This window comes from Oreochromis niloticus, linkage group LG22 (assembly GCF_001858045.2).
Source record: "Oreochromis niloticus isolate F11D_XX linkage group LG22, O_niloticus_UMD_NMBU, whole genome shotgun sequence".
NCBI classification, from domain to species: domain Eukaryota; kingdom Metazoa; phylum Chordata; class Actinopteri; order Cichliformes; family Cichlidae; genus Oreochromis; species Oreochromis niloticus.
This window is the reverse complement of record NC_031985.2, coordinates 32175938-32193949: the sequence shown is the minus strand read 5'-3', so window position 1 is coordinate 32193949 and position 18012 is coordinate 32175938. Positions and strand designations below refer to the sequence as shown.

The following is an 18012-nucleotide window of genomic DNA, read 5'->3' as shown; positions in this document are numbered from 1 at the left end:
TTTAACACTAAATAACTATTATTTTACAAAAAAAGAGGAGGAAACAGCAATACAATATGTATACAGGATGTTTTTTTTTGTCTTTTTTTTCAGTTTGTAAATCATTTACAAGGGACACAATTTCACCGATTACCCCTCAGAGAAAATATCTACAGAACTGCACTTTCCTAGAACTAAGCTACTACATTTTTAAGAGATCAACCACGCAGTTGAAGGTCTAAAGAATAGAGGGTGATAAATTAAGTCGCACTGGCAGCTGTGTAGAAACATTGTATCGAACACCTTACAGTGGCTCGCTAATCATTACCAAGTTAAATAGCTTGATACAATGTCATTCTTCATAATCACATAGCTGAGAGAGAAACTTAATGTACTATGAAGCTTTTTTCTTAATCTTATTGTCCAGTCGATTTCTCCTAGGGGGAAAGGATAGATTACCTAAATTGCTTCACACTTTTTATCCAGTGGGAGTATCTTTTTAGAATCAGGGGCATTCCACGTTTTTGTCTCATTCAGTGTCTCGCTATGGTCACCGTTTGGTTTGGATTATTTTTTTGCGGTTTATGTTTTCAATTCTAAAAAGGTGGGAGCGTCCATAAAAAATCCATTACTTGGGGTTGAAACAGCCATGAGGACTCAGGTGCGGGTTGTATAAACAGTTCAATATCTTGAGTATGGCTGATCTCTGTACACTCCCTTGGTTGTTCGTGCTGACGGAGCCTTGCCGCGATTGTTTGCCCACTCTTCCTGACCTGATTAAGAAGAAAAGGAAAGAAACAGATGTGGAGTGATTACAGAGGCGTCGCACTTAAATCAATTTCAAGCTCTATGCAAATACTGTAAATATGCTCCCTTCCATGAAATTATTACAGCACAAAGTTAGCCGTGCTCTGGGTGTCTGGTATCGACGCTGCTGGTGAAAACAAAAAGCACTTTCATGCTGCGAGCACAAACAGCGACTCGCACCAAGAAGCTTGACTTTCACCTGGAAGTATTCATCACAGATAATTGAATAAGAGGATCAAATAGCTACTTGAAAAGAGCCCGTTTAGTGGCTCCTAGCAAAAAAGGTCACAATTACCATTAGCCCAAATCAGCCCAGTTCACCCGCTGGTACTGTCAATGTGAAAGTGCCAGTATCGATGGCACCCTTTGTCTGATCTCCAGCCAGCACTGAGACTTCCCTAGAGCTGAGGCTCACAAAGGGATTTTTTTTCTTCTGTGTAAAGGCTCACTGTTGGCAGCACATAGCCAATACCCCTTAATTAAACCTGTCACCCCTCCACTGACAGTCACTTTGAAGAAACACACCAAGGTAACCTTGTGTTTTGAGAACATGGATGCACATCAACTCTGTTTATCTGTTGCCTTTGAACTGTCGTCCTCTTTTCAGTGTGCCGCAGCACTCCCCCCCTCCTGTTTTTCAGTTTCATACGATGGTAGGAAACACTCTAATGAGCAGGAGGTGCTTAGTTCTTCCACTCGTGTGGTCAGAAAAGTTGGGAAAGTTTTAAAAAACTTTGACTTATTGCCAAAAATGAAAAGATATGAGTTTACAATCCATTTGCTTTGCCTAATTAAGAAGTCACAAACTCCCAGCAAAGTCTTATTCTGCTTTAAAACACAAAAAATATGCAGCATAAGGTGAATCTCTACAACACATATAAATTATACATTTCAGTAATTAAAAAGTTGATCATCTGTTTGCAGTCAGTCACTAATAAAACTGTTTGACTGGCCTTGGTAAAGTGCACAGTGAATACTCTTTTAGAAGCTTTCAAGAGAAGCTAAATTAAAGCAGACACACCTTGGTATCAACACAGTGTTTTCATCTTTTCACCCAGACCGTGAGGAATTGACAGACTGACATTAAACACAGCACAACCAGACTTGTGTATTTACAGGTACACACAAAGGCTGCACATACATAATAAAAGAAGGATCGACCTTCACGGTACAGTAGCATGTATTAGCCCTGCTATCACTGAAATGTACTTTGCAGGAGACGTGACCTTGGCCCATTTCTCACTGTATCTTGTCAAAAGCTGACACAGGATTGCTGAACATTATCTGAGATTTGTCTGAACTTTGCTGCGGTCGGAGTTATTGGCGGCTCTTTTCAGAGGCGATAAACTGCCTGTAAAGCCGAGAGCGACATTTTCAAGTTCTGCTGAGGTGACTGCAGAGACAGATGTTACTGTGGCACAAACATCACACATACTTCAGTTAATTAGAAATGTTGGTGAAACTTCAGTGACTGGGCAGATGGAAGTGCAGGGATCAAAGATAAATACTGTATGATCCCATCGAGGTCATGAAAGAATCTTTGTATACCGAATTTTAGCCTGCTAAGAAGCTGCTGGACCCACCCATCACTTTTTCATAAGCCACATTTTTTTATCCAGAATGTTTAAACGAACATATTTATTCCCCAACGCCTAAACTAGTGTGTTATTTTTGATTTTCTTGAATTTGTTTGCATCTCTACTTCATGCCAGCACACAACACAATCTAAACAAGCCATGTTGACTTACTCAAAGACATTTCTTCCATGAAACACAATGTAATATGTAACAGGCTTTCATTTAATCTGCTTTCTTCATAATGCCAGCACAGTAGCAAGTAATCTGCCAGTGCAGCATCTGTCATTTCCCTCTTTTCAGAGCTGTAAAACATGTGTGTATAAACACAATCCGTTCCCAGGTCAGCTCCCTTCTTTGCACTGCAGCGTTTTCAGTTAAAGTTACTGTTGTTGAACATTTAAGTACTCCAAATCCAGCGTTATCTCCTAAGCTAACAACTCGGCTGGCACTGTATGAAGTACACACAGAAACCAAACACAGTTGCACAGTAACCCTGCTAACAGTAGCTGGTGTTTTATAGGTGTAGTTAAAGGTGGTGCGGACAGGTAGAGTTTTTTTTGTTTTCTCATTAGTTTTGTTTGCATCAGATTGGGAACCTCACCCAGGTCTATCCCGCCTCTCACCCTCTGGTAGATGACTCTGATAAGGACAAGCGGAAGAGGACGGCTGGATAGTTTTGTAAGTTCACAAAATCTTTTCAGTTTCTCATAATATTCTCTTTTTTGGCTGCAGTTAATTAAAAATATTTTACCACCTTGTTTTAGCTTTAAGCATTTTGAGGTAACTATAATAACCTTGGTGACACATGGTTCATATAGCCATATATGCTCAAACGTGTTTGAGTGAGAGTGATAGAAGATCATGTTTACTGGAGCAGATTTATAGAAAACAATGAATTTAGTAAAAAGTGAGTCTTTGTAATGCTTGTTGTTAAGGATCTCCCAATAACTGGGACTCTGCTATTATGAACTATTTTAACTGAAGACAATCTAATGTTACAAATGTCTATAATAATTGTATCAATACCTGTTTTGTCTTTGCTGTATTTTTTATTGTTACAATGTCTTTTGTCCTCTTTGCTTGCTCAATCTAAAAAAAACAAAACAGATTTTTGAACTCACGGATAATTTTACCCGCATAAATAATACTTTTTCTGAGTTTCAAAATGTTATGAATATTTATTATTGCATTGTTACATATTAATTGATGCTTCTTAACATATGGTGCTAGCTAGTGTTTTATTATGACTTTAATTTGCACATATATATATTATGTTCTCAACAGTTTTGAAGTGGAAAAAAAAGTCTTTTGAGAAGTTGGTTGGTTATTAATAATTGTTCTGTATATTTTTATGACAGCAGTTGGCTTTGCAATTCTAATAGGAGCTTCTTACATTTTCTCTTCAGAAGTACGGGAATCAATCTTGGAGCATTTTTGGTTAGTTCTAGAGGCTAAAAATGTAAAATTTGTGTAATATTTCCTGTAAGAGAAGAACATAACATTAAAAATTACATTTAGTGCTGTTTGGTCCATTGTCATCGCCTAATTCTCCAAATGAAGTCTGGAAGGTCTGACTTATTAGAATTCGATACAATTTACAATTCAAAGTTTTCTCATCTTTAGGGCACAGGATTTTCTGGGTGGTGTGGCAACTGAGCTGAAGCCAGCAGGACAGAGTCAGGTAAAGGAAATTGACATTGTTCTGATAAATGAAACAAAAAATATTATGAAGAGAGTAAAAATACAAAAAAGAGGTCTGTAACTCACCGTATGAATCATATGATTCCCCACTGTGTCCGTATTCGTAGTAGTCATCTGAGCTGTAAAAACACAGAAAACAAAGGTGGATGTCAGCATGAGGAAAACAATACAATTATCAGCAAAGAAACAGAGAGCAGCTTATTTTTCCCACAAGTGTAGGACATCAAAGTCACGTTCATCGCAGTGCAATCATGTCTAATTCGAGCAGCGAGAGTAAAGGTTTTGGGTTTTTTTTACATATATGTACTCGGTTGGAAATGAAAGTAAAAAAACAAAAAACAAAAAACAAAGAGCAAACAAGAGGCAGCTTTCAATCACTCAAAAGTTGGACCACATTTGCGGTTCTGTAAAGCAATTTTCTCCACAAGCTTCCAGTTTCATATCACTGCATATGGAGATCTATGAGAGGTGGCAACTTTAATGAAAAATAAAAAGATGGGGAGGCAAGTTGCACGGCGGTTTATTTCTTGTTTATTTATTTATTTATTTATTTGCGGGTGCCAGTGAGATGCTGACAGAACAATCCTGCGTCAGTATCATTCAGTAACAGCGCTATCATTCAAGAGAGGCAATTCATCATAAGGCTGCCACTGAGCCGACACCAGCCATCACAGCTGGGTCCTCTCCGCCTGCCTGTCACTCAGTCTGTCAGCGACAGCAGCACCTCTCTGCTCTCCAGATTAGAGAGCTGAAAGCACCAGCCAAAGCACCAACACACCACATCAACACCGTCTGACTGGTGAGGGCAAAGAGGTGACAGTAATGACACACCAGAGTGGAAATAACAAATTCTCATTTTACTCTTGTTACTGTACTGGGGAAGCTTTTTGTGGCATTAACTAAAAAAGCCACGGTCCAGGAGGTTGAATCAAATTACACCAAAGTTGGCAGAATTCAAGAACGTCGGGTTCCTGACATTTAGTCTGCTTTCACTGCGCAGTATCTACTTAACAAAAGCATAAAGTCAAATATTAACTCAATAAATCTTTGAATAAAACTGAAGACACAACCCTTTGCATTGCTCTAATTAATAAGTTGTTCTTTCCTAAAATAAAATACAGCTTCGTAGAAGAAATTCAAACTAAATGATTTTTGTGATTATATAAAGCATCTTTCATCCATTCCAATTTGTAGAAAATGAAACTTTATCTCCATGCACTTTAGAGAGGGATTAAGTTAATGCGCTGCTGGATGCTAAATCTTTACTAAATGTTGTCATTTAAATGATGCTAGCAAGTTATCCAGTTAGCATGAAAGCATTACTAGCAGCACACTTGGACTGTATGCAAAAGCCACAGTGATGTCACCCAGGATGACCAGGTCCTTAACAGGCCACTAACAGCACATCATTTAAGGGGTCATTTTACCATGTTTAGCATTTAAAATTATAGAACTGTTCAAATAAACCCCACACTATCTTATTTTGCAACTTTTCCTAAAATGGGTTTATACATGAGAGTGAACTTTGCAGTGTTTTGGATTTTAAAAGATATTAATATAAGCATTGACACCTAAAAGCAATCAAATCAAAGTAAAAAAAAAAAAATTACTTCAGTAATTGTTTTCACTGCAAAATGAGATGATCTGGTTCGGAAAATTAATCAATTCAATTCAATTTAATCCAACGTTATTTATATAGTGTCAAATCACAACAACAGTCACCTCAAGGGGCTTTAAGGTAACATTGATCTGAGTAAGTGAAGGGTGAAGGGCAGCAGAATCAGATGGGTTTCAACTGACGACGTGAAGAGCTGCACACTGGTCTATGTATGTAACTAATAACTGTGTGGCCAATCTAAAAATGTAGCCTATGACTGGTTATGAGTGATTTGTGTTTTATACTTTTTTATTTAGATATAACGACGACACATTATCCAAAATTCATTTTTAACTTTTCCATAACATCCTTACATACGATAACTAATTTTTTTTATCCTTTGTTTATTAGTGGATTCCTAAATCTATACAATTTTCTGTCACAGAGCGAAATGAGAGCAGCCATGTGCTGGATTAGTTAACCAACTAGTATTTATAGTGCCTCCTAGCAAAGGAGTGTTGCAACAATGCCCAGTCAACTAGTAATAGTAGTAAAATATCCAATCTGATTGGCCCTTTATATTTTTCCTGCAACAAAATGACTGTCCTGTATGCAGAAAAGCATCATTTTAAGAGCACTGAAGTGGCTCAACGAGACATGAGACAGCTCCCTAAAGGGAGTTGTGCCTTAAGTAAGGCTTAACATAAATTTTAAACACTTCATTATTCAGCTATAAACAATGCTAAGCCAGCAGAGGCAAACAAGGCAGTTCCCCAGCACCAATGTTGTCTTCCTTTGAGAAGCGAGGCCAGCCGCCAGGGTTTGCAGCTAGCCCTCGTGGCTGAGGCGCCACCACACATCCGCCATGGATGTCAAGTCACGGGAATATCTACCAAGAGGGAGAAGACGCGGAGACAACGGAATGCATTTTTTTTGGCTTGTCATGCTGTGTATCCTGAGACAAGACTTGACAGGCAACCCAGTAATTAGATTTTACTCTATGCTAAAATGTGTTCCAGAGAGGCTGCTATCAAAATATACATCATTTTATGACTGAGAGAAAATCAATTTGTCTAAATTCCCTGGTGCTTGCAGACTTATTGTTTAGGATGTAAAATACTGGGTTATTTTGAGCCTTCATGTATAGCCAGGTCACATTAAGCAATAAAAAAATATAAAAAGCAAGATGCCACATAACACAACTAAAACTAAACAAAAATATGTGACCTAAGACATATACATATATGTATATATATATACACACACACTTTTTCATTTAACTCTTCAACTCTCTTTGTAGCTAATAGTGGAAAGCACCTTTAAAAGGACCTGCTTCGCTGGAAGCTGCCAGTGCAGACCTGCTCTGTGCACAAAGGAGAGCAGTACAACAGGAGCTGTTAGGCGCCTCTAATTTCTGAGGTGACATTTTGTCGATATTGCTACACAACTTCTCTCCTTAGTTACTGTCTCTCCTCAGTTATATTGGCCAGAGTCCTAAAATGCATCGTGAAGGTCAAAGATAAAAAAAAACAAAAAAAACAATTCACCTTTATGAGGCCAAACACTCCTTTGATGCCCTGCAGCGCATTAAACATTTTTCATTAAACTGGACCGATTAAACTCATTTCTAAGCCCATGTTTAAAAAAATTGTACTCTATCAGAGAAGCTTGGTTTGAATCATTATTCTAAATAGCCCTCGTTGGGCCTTTTTGCCACTCAGTTGATCCACCTATCTAAAACAAGCAATTTAAGCAGTCTATTCTTTAAGTCATCTTTGTTCTTACTGGCTGGCCCATGCAAAGAAAATGTCATTAGTATTTAAGATTATGTTTTAGGAGTGTTTTTAGTATTTTTTTTACAGATGATTCCAATGATTTCACTGCGGATTGTAAAACATATCTTAGAATTCAGACACAAAACCTAACATATCGAAATAATTTAATAATTATAGAGGAAGAAAATTATCTGAAGGTTGAAAATTAATTTTGGATAACAGAATTGCTAAAATGAAAAATAAAAACAGAGCTCCCACCTCTGAAACAGACTAAACTGCTCCTTGTCAAAATTACAACAAAGTGAGAAACACATTTTAATAAATTAAAGGTTGTAAAAATAGAACCGTTAAAGTTCATCTCTTGTCCACCTCTGCCACCGGACCTGCAGCCTCACTCCATCCATCATTAACACTGCTCTGCCTCAGTATTCAGCCCTCCAGCTCTGCTCCTCAGGCCTGAAACCCATCTGATTTAGCTGCTCTGCTCCACATTTCTCTCTTTATTTGCTTAGATGAGTCCTCGACACTCTGGACTTGCCGCTGAGGTCAGCTATGGTTACCCTGCTGCTCTGCACAGCCTGTTCTCCACATGTTCGGTCACACACTCTGGCCCACTCTTCTCTGCTTTGTCCATCAACATTTGTTTGCTTCATATGCTTTTGTCCTGTAACTAAGGTTGGGTGATATATCCTCAAAATTATATTGCAATATCTCATAAAAATGTGTGATAACAGAAAAGAAAATACTGAACATTTATTGATGTCTGGAATTTATAAGTGTAGGTAAATGAGTGGCGTTCTCTATCCTGGTTTTCTGCAGTCAGTAGTATTCAATAGTGTGACTCTATTGAAACAATTATAACAAACTTAAATTAAAAACTCATCAGGAGCATGCACAATGGTGTCACATGAAAAAAGTGAAAGATATTTTCTACCTGGGATGTTGTGACTTAGGTCGAGGTTTTTCACCAGCTGCTTAAAGCTCTGCTTTTCCACCGTGTAACTGAACCAAGAATTATTATCCACCGTTCAATCCTTCTATCATATGGAGTACAGTTAGCGACTGGAGCAGATGATGCTCGGTTTGTTTTCCTATGTTTGCCTCAAGTGCTGAAACGGGTTTGTTGTTTCTACCTTTAGTTTTCTTGCATATTTTCTACTTTACTTTATTGGAGGCTGTTAAAGTTGCTCCTTTTTAGGTACATTTACATACTGCAAATTTAACAGCTATATGACATTTTAAATTTTTCCGTCACATAAAAATTTGTACTGGTATTATTGCAGATGATATGATATGGCAGAGCCCTAACTGCTATCAACTCCTTCACCACCTCTTTGCACTCGCCTGTTAAATGCAGTTCAGCCCAAAATGCAGCGAACACTAAACAAAGTTATAGATTATACATTTTCCTTTTTATTCTATTCTATTATATATATGTTTCACAGAATACGATTTAGTTCAATGTACTGTATACATTGATATATCTACACAGTATAAATTTACCATCGCTGACACAGTCAGACGCACACACTGGAGGCATTAACACAAGCATGAGATGAAGTACCTGGGGTGGATCTCAGTCGAGATATCACCCTGTCATAGGTGTAAAAGTGCTTTGACTTTCTTAATAGGACAGCTTTTGATTTGACATTCATTAGCAGAAGGCGTCTGCTGCTTTGTGTGTCCCCAAACTTCGCTGCCCTGAAAACCAGGAAAGAAAGAAGGAAAGAAAGAGCCCATCTGTCTGAAGCACAAGCATGAACCCTGAGAGGCAAAAACAACACCTATTAGATAAGTGTGTCTCTTTGTGTCTCATTGATCAGGCATCTGAATCTAGGCCTGCGTTTCCACTGGTAAAGACCCTTCCTCTCCTCTTCACATCTGTCATCTCTGTAAATGCTTCATCTTAAGCACTGATGTTGCTGTTCCTGGGCACTATGAAACAGATGGCAGTGTTAAATCTGAATGATGTAGTACACGTCCCTTGTGGACTTTGTTTTCTTCCATCGCCATTAGTCTTCCAGTCCGCTGTGATAAATTTGAGGAAATCTAGTAGGACATTACAAGGGGCTGTACAGATAATACGGAGCGGTCTGATGTGGAGAGAGGCTGCCTGTGATGGGGAGAGGTTAGCCTAGTTCCTGCATATTGCACACTTTAACTGATCATGACTGGGACTCCTAAAGCAAAAAGTGCTTCCTTGATGCTCCCCGTGTAATCATGTTTTTCATTCATTCTTGGCACAAGGCTGAAAAGTAAAACGCTGATGAAAAATGTCCCACGCTGAATGCGCTGATTATACCGGCTGAGTGATTTCCACAGACAACATGACAATGAAAATAAGACGGGCAAAAAGAAAGTGGAACAACCTTTTTTCCCCCCACCATTTTGTATGAAATGAGGCTCACATAATTTCAAATGAAAACCTTCGTTATGGATACACTGGTGATTGCTCAGCGTGGTGACTGATTGCAAAGCTATCTCCGCTGCTGACCCCCTGCCGCAGAGTCACAAAGAGGGACAAAATGGCCTACGGCAAAGATTTGACTTTCCAACTAAGTCTTCTTTCGAGCTTGCCTCTTTTTTGGAAACTACAAGAAATCCTCCTCCAAGGGAAACACTGCTCCAGTCAAGTCAGGCACCGTATTCTTTAAAATTCAGCATGTTTTGAATGTTGCATTCTGAGCATCTGGACTCTGTGAAAGACTTTGTCTTATTTATGGAGCATTAAATTTACAACATGTGAGTTTTGGTCCTGAGACACAGAGTACTGTAAATCCCACCCTCCTTTCCCTCAGAAGGTGTAATTCTCACACCAGCACCTGTCACTTATCTTGACAAGCTGCCTACCTTAAAAAAAGCATTAGGTACCCAGCATCTGTGACGCCACCACAGGCGTTTCAGAAGCAGACAGCTAAGGCAGCCAATCTGTACTAAGAATAAAAAAAAAGAAAACACAAGTTTTCCTGTTTTACTAACTGTCTGCCTGAGGCCTCTGACACAACACGCAGACATCAAAGCGGTAGCAATGACGAAGGCTGAATGATCAAACACATTGAGTCACTCCATGCAGTTAAAGACACTGTAAAGACTGTAGGCGAGACCAAGTGGCTGCTGACATGCATATCATTCGGGGCCTTTGCGAATGCATGAGTTGCTAAGCTTTAGTTGTCAGCTCGTGGTTCTCCCGTGTTACAGGAAAAGTACAGAAAAGAAATTCCACTAAAATGGTAAAACTACTGAATAATGAGGTTAAATAACGAGACACCTGCCAAATTCTCTCTCCGGTGGGGTGGGACTAATGCCTGATTCAAACACAGAACAGAAACTCTGGGCACCAGTTGCCATAGATGCTCAATTATGGCCCAGTGACAGCAGATGGTCCAGAGCTGTGTTAGCGCCCTTTAGCTGGAAATGTACGACCTTTAAAAATACTTTACTTCCTATCAGTTTTAGTTGTGCTATCAGCGCGGCTCTAGGAAAGGCAACGACGGTCGATCAGACCACCTCTCTGTTCTAGGCTAAAGTAACTCAACAATAAACAGCAGATTACTCTTATTTTCTGTTGTCTGTGAAGGTTCTCAGTCATCCAGGTCATCGTAGTCTTAAGGAGCTCGGAAAGAAAACCGTCTGGACTTGAAGACGTTTCACCTCTCAACCAAGAAGCTTCTTCAGTTCTAAGAGCAATTGGTGGCGAGTCCCAGATTTTAAGCTCTATGGGAGAGTCCCCAAGAGGGTCATGGACCCCCTATTGATCCTCTACGTAATCACTCGAGCCAAGGTGTGAAAAAGGGTGTGGGTCGCAATCAGCCAAGGTTTCAGGTGAAACCACTGTGAAACCTAGCCCCACCCTGTCATATTATTTACTGAGGTCAAATATTTTCTGTTCAGGCATTCATGGTTCACAATAACTATGAAACAATTGTGAAATTCTGGGTTGATAACAATGCTAAAAACGTGGTCAGTACCAATATTTTTGTTGTTCATTCATTCTCACTTTTGCAAGCAAAACAGAGAAATTCTCAATTTAATAAATACCTAATCGTTTTAAAAATCCTCTAGCTTCTTTAAACCATTTAAATGAGCACAAACTCACATTACACATTTAGGAAACTTGAGCCCAGATAAAAGGGCAACAAAACTGATGTTACACAACAGATAAACGAAATACTGCTTTGTGCACCCCTGATATCTGTTTTTTTTAGCTATTTTTGCCACTGGATTATATCCACAATAGCAAATGAGTAAGAATAAAACAAAACTATACTTTTCTTAAACACCCCAATCTCTTCCTATGTGTCAGATGCATTGTTAGTGGGATAAGACAGTTTATGGACTACGGATGGCTCTGGAAAGTAATGCCCATGCCTAATTCAACCTGCATCCCTTCTAAAAGCCAGAAAAAGATAAGCTGTATAAAAGTCTACAGAAAACAAGTTTTTAGTTTGCTTAAACAATGCAGTCACTAAACACTTTTCTGATGAGTCCCTATCAGTATTATTGGAAGGGCGCTAAAGCAGGGTACACTTTAGGGCAGGTATCAGAATAAGAATCAGAAAGGGTTTTATTGCCAAATGTTGAGCAGGTTTACAACATTAGGAAATTGCTGCGGTACGGTAACGCTTGTATATGAGGTAATTAACAAGTTGCTACCGTGTGACCACGCAGTCACTTGTTTTTCACTTTCAAACTTGCCCAGCACTGACGAGAAAATGCTCAGCTCAAGTCTTTAATCAAATCTTGGACATTGTGGGGGCTAGGGGAGGGTCAACATCCACTGTGCATGTTGGTGATGCAGATTGTTTTGGGGTTATTTTTTAAGTAGTACTGTGAAACTTAGAAAAATGAGCCACTTTTCTGTGTTCCAGATCCTGCCCGTCTCTTGTCTAAGGCTTGCTGTTGCTCCTCTGGGATGTGTCTGCCCTTTAAAGCATTGTCACAGATCTATCCTTGTGCCCACTGGCTTCCGGATCCATCCTACAATGTAGCATACTAAAGCAAGGTGCAAGGGAAGGTGCGAGGTGTCAGCAGGAGAAAGTCTCCGAGGTGCCGCATGTGAAAGAATACTTTGATCACACCCGAGCTGCATGAAATCACCTCACCATGACCTCTCCAAGTGTCCAGCCAGCGCTGTGCCACAGCTGTCATCCTCCTCATTTCCCTACAGAGACGTGCCCTCCTCTCCACTAATAAAATTAAAGACCCTCTCCTCACAAGTACTCCCCCCCTTCAGCCTCCTTGACCGTACAGCTTGATTGGTAGCAGAGTGCTGCAGTTTTCAATGACTCTCCAGAGATAAAGCTGCCTCTCCAAAAAATGATGATAGCTCGCTGCTCTGTGTTGTATAAACACGGTAAGAGGAGGCTGTGATCTGGGAGCTTGCGGACCGACTGCCACGGCTGTCATGCTGAGGTAGCGTTTTGTGAGGTTCCCCCAGGCGTCAGCTCGCTCCTGAAAGATGTAAATGTCGTGAAATGTCTTCAGGGCATCTAAAAACAGCTTTTTAGCTCAAGTCTTATGTCTTAAGGTTGCGAGCGCCTTATTTGCCTTTCAAATTTAATTATGTCTAAATTACTCAGTTCTGGCTGTTCTGTATGACACAGAGTGTACAGTACAGTTACACAGGTTGTCTTGTTTCATTTGTCAGTGGCTACATTCTTTTTTGCCTTTGTAGACAGTAATGTGTGGTAGAACACTTTCATGCAAGTTAAACACGGCACAGAATGTTAAGATCTCTATCACTGCGGGGCGATGTCACACAGAGATGTAAAAGGTGTCAGCATTCTGCATTTAAGCATAATGTTAAAGCCACTGTGTGCAGATTTTTTTTACTTGAACAATCCGAAGCAGAAACATATAGTTGATGAGCCCTGTAACAGTTAGTTAGGTAAATAACCACAGCAAACTAATTACAAAATTAAACCCATTAAAAAATTTTGTCATTTTTCAAGTATTAATCCTAAAGATTTCACAGTTCCTCCCACTCTGTTAAGACCTGTAGCTGTTTTTCTTTGTTACTTTTAGAGGACATATAAAAATATTCCTGAATAAATATACATACCTGAATATTTTTAAGGAAATCCCTGTTATCATCTTGGATTTAGTTAAAGGGACAATCAAAAAATTATAGAGTTTTTAACCACTTTTGAGTTTTGTAACTTTAAAGCCTTTATAAAACACCTCCGGACACTTTTATAAGAAGATATTTTGAAACACTATCTTAATGTACTAATCTGATAAAAACTGCTTAGTTACGGCTTTAACAAACTTACCCTAGAAGCTAAACTTATACTACCATCTATGCTCTTGTTGAAATTCAAATCGGGATTTTTTTAATGTAATTCCTCAAATATTAGCCAACTGTTTCCAGATCAAAACACTCAGAAATAGAGATTACAATCCACAAGACATTCCTGCCTTACTTTTTTCCACTTCAGTGGAACTTCAGACAAACATGCAAATATAAATGCATGGTTTAATATCAGTTACAAATATATATATTAAAATAAAACACCTTTTAGCACCACTAAATCAACTAATTCTTCTTTTTGAAGTTCAGCTTGATGATAATGTTCAAAAGTTTCCAGTTTGTGCATATCCGTGAGAAAGCATTAGCTAATCAAACATTGAACTGAGTGGTAGTTTGTGGTGGTAATGCACTGAGAAATGTGGCAATGCATCAGGCGAAGTAGAAAACTGCTAGCAAGGAAACAGGAATGTGAATGGATGGATGTATTAGAACAGTCTGAAATTATATGGGGGCCGCCTATAGGGCACTTTGAAGAATGTGGATTATTACATAGCCGCAGGGTTCCAACTAGCAATTTTCAAGTAAACATTTAATCTACATAATTTTAGAAAGCAGGGAAACATGCCCAAATGCGGTTTCTTATTCTGTTGAAAATTAAGACCCCAAAAATATTTAAACAACTTATAATTTAGTAGGAAAGATGGTTTAATCAGTGAGTGTTTGACAGGAGAGGAAGCTGTTTCAGAATCTAAAAGAAGAAAGAGGAATGAGTGCTTTGTTTTGTGTGTATAATAGTGGTATAAATCAATGTAATGCGTTTCGACTCGGCCGAATCAATAGGTGTAAGTAAGATGAAGTCTTATAGGATAAGATATTATAAGAACAAAACTGATCAGCAACATTTATTGCATTCACAGCACAAAAACATTTCAAGTTAATAAAGGTATCTGATGCTGCATCGCAATCAGTTTAAAATCAGCAGCCTCCTCTTTCTTTCCTTACGTGTTCACAAATGGCAGCCCTGTTTCTAGCATAAGGCCATCGGGTAATACCATGACAGAGAGACTGTAAATTGTTCTGCTTGTTATCCTCCGGCAGCTGAAATCCTGCCATGCAATCGGGGCTCAGATTGGTGACTGGGAGCTCCTTAGGCTGTGAGAAACATTGTTAGGAGACTTCTTGTCCACACACACACACACACACACACACACACACACACACACACACACACACACACTCCACAAGGTCCTGCTGCAGCTGGAACCAGCTATGACTCTCCTCAAGGTGAAAATAATGCACCTTTGTCTATCACAAAGCTAAACAGGATTGTAACTGTGACGACGGAGTTATGGGACAGCGTTCTGTTGCATGTTTTAATTGCGGAAGCGGCAATTAAAGGTAACAAATAGATTGCTGGGTTTTTTTTTTTAAAGGTATGAACGTAGTTCTAAATATACTTCCTGTCAGAGTAAACAAAGGACAAACAAAGAGGGCATGCTACGAATTATATCCTGTGTTTATGGACAAACAATGAAAATTTGATCTGCACAGGACCACTTATCCCAGGCCCTGCATGAGGCTTCTGTTTCATACACGCACAATGTCAGCCTGCAGTAACTTGTGATCCACATCCAGGGCACAGGACAAACAAATAAGAGAGGAAGTAAGTGCATCAGCTGTCTCTGGAGGCAAAGGCTTCTGTGTCTGAGCCCTATTAGCTGCTTCGTCTCCCTCCAGATAACAGACATGAAAATCTCAGAGTCCGCCCAGCCTCCAGCCTCTACTTGATGGACTCCATTTTTTCCCTCCTGTGCTGCCACCAAAACACCCCCACTATTATTCACGCGGCTGCTTTTAAAACAAATAGCCTCAGACTCCTGAGGCGGACCAGCGCTTCCCCCGGCAAGCATGTGTACACCCAACCGCCAACATTTCAAGCTCCGAACGGCAGTCGGTGTGAGCCGGAGACAGACTATGTGTGAGAACAAAAAAAAAAGACGAAGGAAAAAAGAGAGAAAAAAAGAGCGATGGCACAAAAGATGGATGAAGCCGAGGTGACATACATCCTGACACCTCTACAAAAGAAAACATCGACCACCCTCCTCACAAAAGCCAGGAGACAGAATAATGCTGTTTTTGTTCTCTCTGACTGATTTCCTTTTTTGCCCCAGCTGCCGCCAATTCAATCCAATTTTTGACACCCTAAATGTGGCAACAATCATTCTTTCTTTGAAGTGGCACAGGCAGGCCTACATAAATGTAGTGCATTGTGCGCTGATAAAATACAGTGGAAGACCAAAGTGAAAGCCTTTGACCTTGTGTGGCTTGGAGAGTGTGATAGCTGCCTGGATGTAAGAAAATCAATATTCTACATTTAGCTGTTCAGGACCCTATGTTAAATGGAGCAGCATGCCACAAAGACTGTTTATTCCGCAGTGACACATTGAGGGAAATGCACCTTTTGCCTGATATTTTTTTAAGGATGATTAAAGCATAGATAATATGTTTATCACAATGAGCCGGAATGAATTCCTCGGAGCAAACTGTGGTTACGTCACTGAGGCTGTGAAGAGAGGTTTATTTTAAGCTCTTAGATTCAAAGATTAGTTTCTTACTAACAACCAGGCCCAGACATATTAAATCTTCAACACCTGCCTAATTGTATTTTTTAAGTTGAAGCGGGACATTGTGTGTTTTCTGAGAATATTGCAAAGGACGACTCAAAGGTCAGTGAAAACATTTCACACCTCACAAAAGGCTTCATTAGCAGCAAGCATTCTTCTGAGTTTCAAACAGGGCAGAACAGCATAAACGACTCCTAACAGCATGCACACCATAATCCAGCTGCTCTCAACCCACAAGACTTCAAAATCTCATTGTTAGCTCATATCCTCGTTCCATACTTAAGGCCAAACGCCCAGAAAGTACTGAACTTGCTGCCCTTGTGTAACGCAGTCATAACTTGCATTTAATCCTTCAAGAGATGTAAATACAACTCGTTGCATATTAACTGCTTTTTAATTCAGTGCACTCACTCAGGCTGTTAAGATAAATGTCATTTTCAAGTTTCTGCCCTGGCACGAACTCAAGCTGCATAAAAGACATGCTGTAGCATTCAGTTTGTTCGTGCAGCCATTTAAAAGGGGTGTTTGAGCTTTATGGTCATTTTGAAAAATGCTGTTGCATTGTGCTGTGTTAAAGTTTTACCCTATTGCCAAATGCAGTGTTGTTCCTATTACTCACTCTGGATGGGTCATATTAGTTATGAATTGGATTTTTGGCACAGTTTGTTGAGTGGTGGGGAACGTTTTGTTTAGATTTTGGGGTTTTTTTGGCAAAAAAAGTTTTGCGATTGTTTTGCTTAAATATACATCCAGCAGAAAAAGAGAGATTGTTGGTATTTAGAAATCTGTTTATGTCTAATGTCCAATATTTACTGCCTTTGATTTCCACCATCTCCAACAGCAGCATTTGTTCCACTGTTAGCATAAATACATGAGTTCTTACATTGTATTCTCAATTTTTACAAGCCAGTCATTGTGACAGCACCATCTGGGGGTAACAGCAGTTTTCTCTGGAGCAAATGACAAACTGAGGCGACGCAGAAAGAACACTATGAAGTCCCCAAAGAGAGGAGGTCAGGGTGGACGGACAGGTTAACTGAAAATTAGACTGAAAAGAGCGGCCGCTCCGTTTTTATGTTTACATTTTTAACCCATGGCTGTTTCATGTTCTCAGTTTTGTGTTTATTATTATTATAACAATGACAACAAACATTAACGCCAAACTCGATTCTGCTCTAAACTTGGGGTCTCTTATTTAGGAGATGCTTCTGAGCAGCGGTCCCCAACCTTGCGCCACAGACCGCTTTAATGTCAGACAACATTTTCACAGACCGGTCTTTAAGGTGTCACGGATAAATACAACAAAACAGAATGACAGTAGATAATAATAAATGCAGATTCACTGTGTCATTGTGTAACTTTATTAGCAGCGTCCTCCTGAAATGCGCCAACAACATTAGAGTAACATCCTCCTCTCTGACCCTTAATGCTCTCTGGTCGCTATGGTAACACGTAAATAATTCTTTCAAAATAAGACACACAACTACAAAGACCCAGGGAAACCGAGTTAGTGATAAAAACCCTGAAAACCATAAATTTCACACCCGAGCCTCAACTCTCACGGCCCGGTACCAAACAACTCCCGAACCGGTACCGGTCCGTGGCCCGGAGGTTGGGGACCGCTGCTCCTGAGGACTGCTTCCAGCTTACAGGATAGTCATGGTGTATTACACTGTGATAATATATTGTCATACATTATCTC

At 39.6% G+C, this 18012-nt stretch overlaps 1 protein-coding gene across 1 annotated transcript in view; it reads right to left on the bottom strand.

Annotated features, from left to right (window-relative positions):
• Positions 1–560: 560 nt before the first annotated feature.
• Positions 561–18012, bottom strand: part of khdrbs3 (KH domain containing, RNA binding, signal transduction associated 3) — a 132572-nt gene continuing 115120 nt past the window's right edge. Inside the window, 2 exon segments of the mRNA XM_003443757.5 lie at positions 561–752; positions 4131–4183. Coding sequence (XP_003443805.2) covers positions 661–752; positions 4131–4183 — 145 coding nt within the window. The 3' untranslated portion in view covers positions 561–660.